The sequence below is a fragment of the Lathyrus oleraceus genome, chromosome 5 (assembly GCF_024323335.1).
Source record: "Lathyrus oleraceus cultivar Zhongwan6 chromosome 5, CAAS_Psat_ZW6_1.0, whole genome shotgun sequence".
Lineage (NCBI taxonomy): Eukaryota > Viridiplantae > Streptophyta > Magnoliopsida > Fabales > Fabaceae > Lathyrus > Lathyrus oleraceus.
Window position 1 is genome coordinate 477,923,625 of NC_066583.1, and position 10,140 is coordinate 477,933,764.

Genomic DNA, 10,140 nt, shown 5'->3' on the forward strand with positions numbered 1-10,140 from the left:
AGAATTCTGAGATGTACACTAATATATATACATTTTAACTTAAAAAAATAAAATCATCTATGTTATCATTTTTTAACCGAAGAAGAACCTATATTATTTATTAACATACAAATTTAAAAATATATATATATATATATTTTTAAATTAAATATTTTCCCATAAATAACATATATACATATATGTTTAACACCTCCCTCTTAAAAAAAAAAGAAAAAAGAAAGAAAGAAATCTACCACTTCAAAACCATGTCCATCTAATATCTCCACCACAACAATCAACAATACTTCGCTTTGTGCCTTCTCGGTGATACGGGTCATTAACCGACTCAAGAGATTCCTATTTTTCTGCTAAATCACATTCGTCACTCTCTCTCTATATATAATGAAACCTTCCATAGTTTTTCGCCACTCTCTCCCCGCGAGTACGTAACTCGGGGTTTCTTTTTCGCGATTCTCCGAATATTTTCCATCATTTTCCTTATAAAGAAAAAAAAATCTCGATTCGAAATTCGATCTCTTCTTTATCTTTCGCTAATTAGTGATTCATCGTTGTTATAATCTACATCGCTTTATTTTTTTGATAATCTCGCGAGTTAGGGTTTCGGTTTGGATAGCGAGAACGTATCAATTTTGAGATAGTGATTTTTTGTTAGGGTTTCGTTGTTGTTGTTGGTTATTTTCTTCTGCGATTGACTATGGGGAGTGTTGATCGAGATGATAATCGGATTTTCGAGGCTAATTTTAGTACCGATGGTTCGAAGAAGTTGGGAGAAATTGTGAAGGAGAAGCTTAAGGAATTCATGGGTGAATACTCGGATGATACTTTTGTGGTACGTTTTTGGATTGAATACAGTGTTGATAGATTGTTGTAATGTGATGTGAGTGACTAATTGCCATTCTCTCAGTTTTAATGTTTTAGGATGAGTTTTGTGGTGGAAGGGGAGTAATGTAGAAAATTTGTGTATTCCTATCTGTTGTTGTTAGCATTGTTAGGGTTTATGTAATGAGATTGTGTATTCTGGAGTCTGCAATGGGGATTAAGTCCTATCAATGTACTGGTATATGTTTAGTGTTGATTGCATAGTTTTGGGTTGTGGCTCCTAGAGATTTGTGGTATGAGGAGTTGTATGATGGAAAGAGTTAGGTTGAAAATTCCTTGTTACTTACTGTGATGTTGTTTTACAAAAAGAATAAAAAGTCATTAATTTTTGTTTTATTATTTTGTTATCTTCCTTTCAAAATTTAAGTCATTAAAATACGGTGTCAAAAGAAAATGTTCTAAGTCTAATGGTTGATGCTAAGTTTGTTAATTTATGAGTGTTGACAACTATTCGATATTTGTACAACACACAACAAAAAAAGTTAATAAACACCCAAGTGAATATTAATCTCAGAAGTATCCAAAAGATTTGAAGCTTGTTTTGTTTAATATGTATGGAAGTTATTGCTGTTATGGTGATTGTTATTGTACATGCTAGTTACTTAACACTAACTATGTATTATAGGCAATGCTAGTTACTATAAGATGTACTAAAAGTTTCTCATGATGAATTGATTTTGAGTATTAAGTCTACATATTAACTGAATTATATCTTATATGATGTGACAGGAGTATGTTATTGTGTTATTGAGGAATGGTAAGAGTAAAGAACAAGCAAAGACTGAGTTGGATGTTTTTTTGGCAGATAAAAGTGATGCTTTCGTTTGTTGGTAATTTCACTTTAGTTTCACTTTTTTTAGATTAATTTTTTGTAAGAAATGCAGTCTTTACACTAAAATTCTATATGCTGATTCAAATTCATATCTGGTTAACAGGTTGTGGGATCATCTACATTTGAATTTAGCTTTGTATGTAAAACCAAAAAAATTGCAGGATGAAGCTCCCAAAAGGAAGCTTACATCTGAAATTGAAACTAGGAGTGATTCGAATTCAAAGTTAGAAAGAGGAAATTCTAATAAGTTTTCTAGAACTCGGCATAACAAAGATTGGAAAGGTTTGGTGAGGGGAGCAGCTGAAGCACGTTTAGAGGAACAAGTCCAACCAAAAGTTGATCATAGTCCAAGGTCACCATCTCCTAAACCTGAACCCGCAGTTCAGAGAAAAAGGGGCCGAGCTGATGAAAAACATAGGACAAAGGTTTGAACTATTACTGCAATATTATACACATACTTCATTGAACTTAAGTTCATTTAACAGGGTTCCAATAGAGCTTATCGTGCTAGTTTGTATTAGTGAGAGACTTTTTGCAATTGAAGGGTGAAGTTTATAGTTGACTTAACTATTATGTCACTTATTGTCCACAACACTGGTCTTGCATTTCCCTAAATTGATTAGATTGGTGAAATTCATGGAGGAGAAATGTATAAATTGCATGAGTCTTAGTCCTTATACTCTATTTGTGCTCACATAGATGGATTCTAGTGTCTCTTTCCATGACTATAAACTGTGAGAAAAAAGATGCTTTTCTTATTCAAATAAAATCACTAAAGTTTTTTTCTTCCGATTTTCCTCTTCATTTTATATGTTTTTTTTCTCCGATAAAATAACGAAGTACTTATTGATTCTAATTGGGTAATTTTGACAGCGGGATGTTGCCTCACAAGTAAATGTTGCAGCATCTCGACGGCTGCTTCAGTTTGCAGTTCGAGATGCAGTGGGTACTTCAAGGACAACCAATCTTGGAACATCAGTGGAGCCTTCCTTAAAACGTCTTCGATCTGTAGTTTCTACATCCTCCGGTGATTCATCTCTGGTTGAACATCATCAGCGTGTGCAATCCACTGCCCGGGTGCCAAATGCAATGGCTACAGTGATTAAGGCTGTGGCGGAAGCTGCAGAGGATGTGAAGTCCAAATCCTCAGGAAGTGTATTTGATAGACTTGGTTGTGGTATGGATTCATCAGCCGATAACAGCCAACTTAATCATCAACAGCAGGAGAAAAATCAATCAATGTATCTTCAAAGACCTGATTACGATCGACAATTTGCTTCAGATACCACTATGATTGAACATGAAACTGGTTTTCCTTCTGATTCTAATTCAGATAATGATTCTAATTCAGATGATGAAGGGCGTCATAATTTAAATGTCATAGGCCGTGGGGTGACGGGAACTTCTCAGATCAGCTCCTCTGTTGGAAACAGGGGCAGTGATTCACTCATGGAGCAGTATAGCGTAGCAAAATATGCTGGTGATAGTTTGCGTCTAAATCAGAATCGAGAACCAGACCAATCTGCTGCTGCACGCAACACTTCCCGTAAAATAGTGAACATTTCTGTTAATGTAAATACTTGGAAGCCGGAGCAGTATCAGGAACCAAGAGTGGTTACAGAATTTAATGGTCATAAAACTTTAAACAATGAAACTGGAGATCCCAGATCTAACGTGCAACTGGTGAAGGAGAATACACAAGCTATGAAAATTAGTAATGGAAATGTGAGATGCTCATTTATGCTTACTTTCTGAGATACTTGGTTTTCTGTTTAAAAGTATAACATGCCTGGTTGTATAGATATTGATTGTTTTCACTTGATATTATGACATACGATAGGTAAACATTGCTCCTGATGTTCAGAAAGAGTCCAACAAGGCACACTGTACTACTGGTGAGTTTTAAATCTTCATTAGTGGAAACTCTTGTTACAGTTACAGCACACAAATAGTATTTTTGGCTGGTGAAATAACTTTTTAATGATGAAGGGTATTCTGTATAGTTAAAATTTTGTCATACAATGTATTTATCTTCAATCCTATATTGTAATTTACCACTTGAAAACTTCATGCATTTATCAGACGTACAATTGATTGCATATTGTGCATTCTCAGGTTCTAGTGTTGCTGGTCGTCCTTCAGAAGATGTGGATTCCAGAACCATTTTTGTTAGCAATGTAATAACTCTTGCTCCTCTGTTCTGGGTGGGCCTCAAGGGTTGGTTTTGGGTTGGATTTGTTTGATTTCTGAAGTTTTATTATATTGGCTGTCATAGGTTCATTTTGCTGCTACTAAAGATGGCCTGTCTCGGCATTTTAATAAGTTTGGGGAAGTGTCGAAAGTGATCATAGTTACTGATGCTGCAACTGGGCAGCCAAAAGGGTAAGATGTTTTGATAGTTTGCATTGCTCATTATATATTCAGCACATTTTGTAACATTATTTTAATTTGAGTTTACTTGAGCAGGGCGGCTTTGGTGGAGTTCATGCTAAAAGAAGCAGCAGATAATGCACTATCGCTAGATGGCACTTCTTTCATGTCACGACTTCTCAAGGTATTGGTCTCAGCTTGCTACTTTCGCACATGTTGGAGTTAATGTCCCTACGGGAATAAACATGTTTTCGCATATGCTTCTGTTACTTTTATTGTAAGTTGTAAAATAGTTTTGGAACATGATCCACCTGAGAAACAGACACTTAGTTATCTAGAGGTTCTACATATCCCCTCCAATTTTCTCTATTAAATATCTTTTTCATTTTAGAGATTGTCAATTTCCATGGTCGCCATTTTATGGAGGTGCCCAGCCTTTGTTAGTCACGCGGAATAGTAGGTTTAAGTAGTTAGAAGGTAGGGTACTAAGATGTTACCCTTTTATAGTAGGAGAAGGGATGCCACTCAGACTTCATGGGCTCCAGAAAATTTGCCCGTAATCAAGTTTTTGTACCAATCTAAATGGCCGTGGTTATGGATATGGGTACTGTAGTACCCAATCCACCTATGTCCACACTATATTTTATGTTTTGTATGTAAAAGTTTTAGATATTTTTTAATGATATTTGAATTATGTTAATTTATGATGTTTTGCATTTAAGAATTGTTTTTTTTTTCTTCTGATTGAGTCTAACCACAGCAATAAGTTGGTGAGAGTGCTTGTAGCAAGTTCCTATTGTCCCATTGCAAATAATCCACTGGGGTTTGTAATCCCTATTGAAGTTTTTATCCACGTGAGTCTTTAGGAGACATGTAGTTTGTTTTTTTAAAATGCGGGTATGGAAACAGGTACTTGTGTACTCCGGTCATACCCTTTCAATTATCTCTATCTAAGTAGAAAACATCTAACCACTGTGAGTTGGGGCCTTTGATTAAGGAGGATTTTTCACCTTCGTAGTTTTCCATTGCTCTACTCGTCTACTATGTATTGATGCTTATTCTTAATTTTATTATAAAATACTAGATTTCTCAAGTCCTGGGTTATTGGGAGCTAATTTGGTTGGTTCTATTAGAGTGGTCAATTAGTTGTTTGTTACTCTATCTGTCTCATAAATTGTCTTGTTTGGAGTACTTGTATGTTTTTAAAAAAAAATCACTTAAGAACATCAAGATGGTATTAATTTTTTCTTCAATAATACCCTGATTTATATCTCAACTCTACTTACTATATTAATATGTCACCCTACCTAATACTTGGGACATTTTAGTTGGCAAATATTATTTTACATCTCATATATGATTGTGATTAATAAATTTTTAAATGCATGCATTACCTTAAACAACACAAATATGAGATGGAGGGAGTAGTTTGGTAGAGTTAAACATCCCTGCTTTATATTTCATTCAGTATATTTGAATCTTGAAGCCACCTTTGGAGTTCTTTAGTTTTCTCTAGCATTTAGTCTCATCCCCCTCCAACTCTAATTCCTAAGATGGTAAGATAGTCATCATTGTGCATGGAAACCATTCAGGCATAAGCCATAGCAGTGTCATTTGCATTGTTGTCTGCAAATTTTTTGAAGCTCATCCTCTGCCCAAGCACAAGTTGGGAGATCATGTCATACCACAAGTTATGCAGTTTAAATATTTGGGTCCATGGTGCAAAATGACAAAAATAAAAGGAGACGTAAACACTATCAAATTCAAGTTGGGTGGTTGAAATGTAGGAGGGTGTGAATTATGTGATACAAAAGCACCATTCAAATTGAAGGGAAAATTTTATCGGATAACTCTAAGACCGGTGATGTACGGGACAAAAGGTTGTTCTATATATAGAACCAACATAAGTGTAACAGAGATGAGATGTTTAGTTGGATTTGTGGTAAAACTAGACGAGATAGGATTATGACAACATTAGAGAGAGTTGGAGTAGCACCAGTGGTAGAAATGATAGTGGAAACTGGGCTTAGGTGGTCCGAGTATGCAGCGAGAAGACCTGTGGATCTATGTTAATCTTGGATAGCGTTGCGTAGCCCCGACCCACTAAAGTGCTATAGCGGTGTAGCGGATAATGGGATAAATGCTATTGCAAAGACTTCAGTAAAAACATAAATACTCAAAAATAGACTAATACACAATTGAAGAGGTTATCATACTTAATAGTTGAAGAACCTAAAGTACAAAGTAGTTGAAGCAGAGAAGAAAAAAAAGCAGAATGGCAGACCAATAGCACCGTGACGTACACTACCACTCCTGGTTATTTGTGGCAGACCCATAGCATCGTGATGTACACTACCACTCCTACCTAAGGCATTCCGCTATTTAGCATGCTATTGACAACATAGTTGTGGATTTTGTAGGAAGAGAGTAGATCTGATAGGGTAGTGCTAAAAGTAGAGGAAGACCTAGAAAATCTTTAAGAGAAATTGTTGTTGAGATAGATTTTGAGATTAATGAGTTGGATATAAACATGATTTTCTATGGAATATCATGTTGTAGATTGATCCATGTAGTCGATTCCACTTAGTGGGATTAAGCTTTGTTTTGATATTGTGATCGTTTAACCTTCTGCTCAACGCCCTTTGATGGGATTGTACGAAAGATCCATGGATGAGACTTGCTCTACATTACTCCAAATCAGAGGCTTCCTCTGCCATGGACAAGCTGCAAGTGTGTAGTAGGTTGCAATCTTCAGCCCAAAAAATCCATTGCTTCTCCCCCATTATATAAAACGTCTAATGTTTCTAGTCTTTTGTTTCTAGATGACCTTCCTACAATCTCTTTTTTAAGACCATGTGTGCCAACAATGACTTTCTTTCATTGAACTAGCTTCAGATTGCGGAATACAATAACTGAATATTGAGTATCACAATAGCCTTCCGTGAACTAAATTATTTGCATTTACTGTTTCACTGCAGGTTGTAAAGAAAAGTGCTGCCCATCAAGAATCTGCTCCAACCACGACATGGCCACGAGTTGTTAGGGGATCTTCGTTTCCTACTGCTAGGTTTCCCAGACCACCCTTTGCAAGAGGTATGCCTGGTTCATTTAGACCCCGGCCCCCAATGAAGCTGGGTGCAAGAAGCATGCAATGGAAGCGAGGAGCTCAGACTAATCCAGCCGACAGTGGTTCATCATTGAATACCGGCAATTTTACCATGCCTGCTACTCGTGGTCTCACCTACATTAGAACACAATCTAAGCCAGAAGCCTGACATAATTCAAATATCGGGATGGTGAGCGAATCTTAAACAGTCTTCATGTCTTGTAGCATAAAAATCAGTAAAAAGAATATATATTAGTGTAAGGAGACACGGCATGGATTAATTTCTGAATATTTCTTCTGTACATGGAAGATATTTGAATATTTAGATACCTAAGATATCTATTTAGGTAGATTGCATTTAATAATGTCTATTTTTGGTCTTCGGCTGAATCTACAAAAGAAGAGGAGGAGGTTTATTGCTGGAGAGTCTGTTTCTCTGGTTTTTGTTTTGTAAGTGTCGTTGATGAAAGATTTAATGAACAACAAAAAAAAAAAAGTAAAAATTGAGTTTCATTTGACAGACTCCATTTACTTCATTTGCTACTGCTAATATAATTATTTTATTCTTTCTGTAATGTTACAGTTATGTGTATTTGCTGTTGTTTTTCTTTTACTTGTGCTTTCTCAAAATGCATACAAGTTTTTTTGGGGTACAGTGATGAAGATATTGTAGTTCATAATATCCATATTTCATTGTTAAATGCTTTCATTTTTTTTCAGTTTTGTTAAAGAAAATTTCACCTTTATTATGGCACATTGTGTAAGTGTCTTAATAGATGAAATTACATTATGTATTTGAAATCAAGCTTATCTAAAGAAACACAAATTTAAAAGGATTTGGCTGATAAATCCAAAATTGACCGACTAATTAATAAGATACTATTATGGCACATTGTGTGCAAGTGTGTTCATAGATGAAATTACATTATGTTTTGAAATCAAGCTTATCTAAAAGAAACACAAATTTAAAAGGATTTTGGCTGATAAATCCAAAATTTGACCGATTAATTAGTAAGATAAATATTGTAAGGTAAACTGGCTTAGCTGATGCAAGACAATCATGCAAATTTGAGATATTATAGATTTTTAGATCACACCACCGTCTACAAATCATAATCATAATTCACCGAGAGAAACACCAAAATTACATACCAAAATCAATTTTAGAATTAAGACAACGTTCATCTCTGTTCTAAATAGAAATCATTTTTAAGTAAAAAAATAGTTTTTTCTCCTCCACTTCTTTCACATTTGTTCACCAGTAAAAACACATATCATAGCAAACCACTCAAGCCTTATCCGTAAGAACTGAAAAAGAAGTGACCAAAAGGATCATGAAAACAAACTCTCAAAACCACCAACAGAATCATATAAAAATGCAAGGAAGTTGATAGTAAAGGAAGTTTCAATTTCAAATTAGTCACAAAACATCATCCTCATCATCATATGATAGAATATTATTCATTATTGAACAACCATGATATCTATACATCAAAAACATAACAATTACCCAACAGTCTTAAAAGACTTATGAACATGAGTAAGAACATCCTTATCCCTATTCCACTCAGGAGTAGGCGCATTAACAAAATGAGCATAAAGCTTGTTATTAGCACAAGTAACAGAAATCAAACTATGATAACCAACACCATCAATCTCATAAACATAATAAACTTGACCCTTTTCATCTCTCACTTCCTCAGAACTCACATTATCAGCAGTACCAATAATATCCTGCAAATTCACATCAGAAAGAGCCAAGTTGTTCAAAACAGCATCTTTTGGTGCTAACTGACGAAACCCAGAAAGGTAAGTTAAATACTCTTTCTCTGTTTTCTTCTTTGGGTTATAGAATTCACTGTCTGTTCCATTTGTTCCCTTTTCGACTTTCGAGATCAAGCGCTCCTTCCAGCCTTCTGGAACGTCGTAGATGTATTCGGCTGAGTCTTTCTTGTTTGAGTTGCCGCCGTATCCGCCGTAGTTTGAGGCGCTTGCGGCGGTTCCGTAGTAGAGATTGTAGGGAGGTGAAGGTGATGATTCTGCTGCTATGGAGGGTGGGGATGTTGTGAGAATGGTGGCTATGGCTGCTGCTGTGGCTGCTGTTAAGGTGGTGGATAGCAATGGGTGTTGGTGTTTGAAAGAGATGAGTGGTTTTGATATGGTGGTGGTTGTGGTGGTGGTGGTGGCGGTGGAGGAGGAGGAGAAAATGGGTGGTGGTGATGAGAAAATGGTGGCCATTGTTGTTTTTTTGGATATGTTTGTTATGTTTTGTTGTCCATTGAAAGTTCAAAAAAATAATGTTTAGATTTTTTTCTTATCTATTGAGGATAGAGAAATTGAAAGGTTTGGGTTACGTGGATGGTTGGTTTAGTTGCTCACTACCAATAGAAGAGTGCCACCGGATAGTAAACTTTCATACTCGCTTCAATTAAAAATAATCGAAAACAGCATACAAATAGAAATTTATATTATAAAAAAAGAAAAAAGTACTAACATTGGAAGATGAACCTGAGAAAGAATAAATAGTGAATTTAAAAATACAATAACTATGAGTCGGTGTCATGTAATCAACCGTATCTTTTTAAAAGAGAAATGATAGAATGAAAAAAAAAACTTACATTAACACCGAATGTTTAATCAGTTAGATGCATTCTTTTATCGAGTATTAATGATAAATTTTTAATAAATTTAATATATAATTTTCAATTTTTAATTTTTTTCTTGTATATTTATCTTTTAATTTGTGTTTTTTTAGGTACAAATTAGCATTATCCGTTGAATTGTAATTTCTTGTGTCCAACCACCTAATGTATTAAGTAGTGTTAGCTATTTTGAGCTTTTATAATTTTGGACTTTTATAGTTTTGGGTTTTGACTTGAGGTCCAAGTTAATATAAATCTATAAATAGAGGGAGTAACCCTTATTTTCATATAGAAGTGAATAGAGCATTCAT

The 10,140-nt window shown here is 35.1% G+C and overlaps 2 protein-coding genes across 2 annotated transcripts; one reads left to right on the plus strand and one right to left on the minus strand.

Moving 5' to 3' along the window:
• The first annotated feature begins 220 nt into the window (after positions 1-220).
• LOC127085551 (uncharacterized) lies at positions 221-7,700 on the plus strand. Its single transcript, XM_051026064.1, has 9 exons — positions 221-829; positions 1,609-1,709; positions 1,815-2,136; positions 2,585-3,436; positions 3,552-3,606; positions 3,827-3,888; positions 3,987-4,093; positions 4,178-4,265; positions 7,060-7,700. Exons 1-9 carry the CDS (start codon positions 695-697, stop codon positions 7,354-7,356), a joined length of 2,019 nt encoding a protein of 672 aa, XP_050882021.1. The 5' UTR covers positions 221-694; the 3' UTR covers positions 7,357-7,700.
• A 903-nt stretch (positions 7,701-8,603) lies between these two features.
• Positions 8,604-9,639, minus strand: LOC127085552 (thylakoid lumenal 19 kDa protein, chloroplastic). The gene has a single exon (XM_051026066.1). The coding sequence runs from the start codon at positions 9,423-9,425 to the stop codon at positions 8,694-8,696; it is 732 nt and encodes a 243-aa protein (XP_050882023.1). The 5' UTR covers positions 9,426-9,639; the 3' UTR covers positions 8,604-8,693.
• Positions 9,640-10,140: the final 501 nt, after the last annotated feature.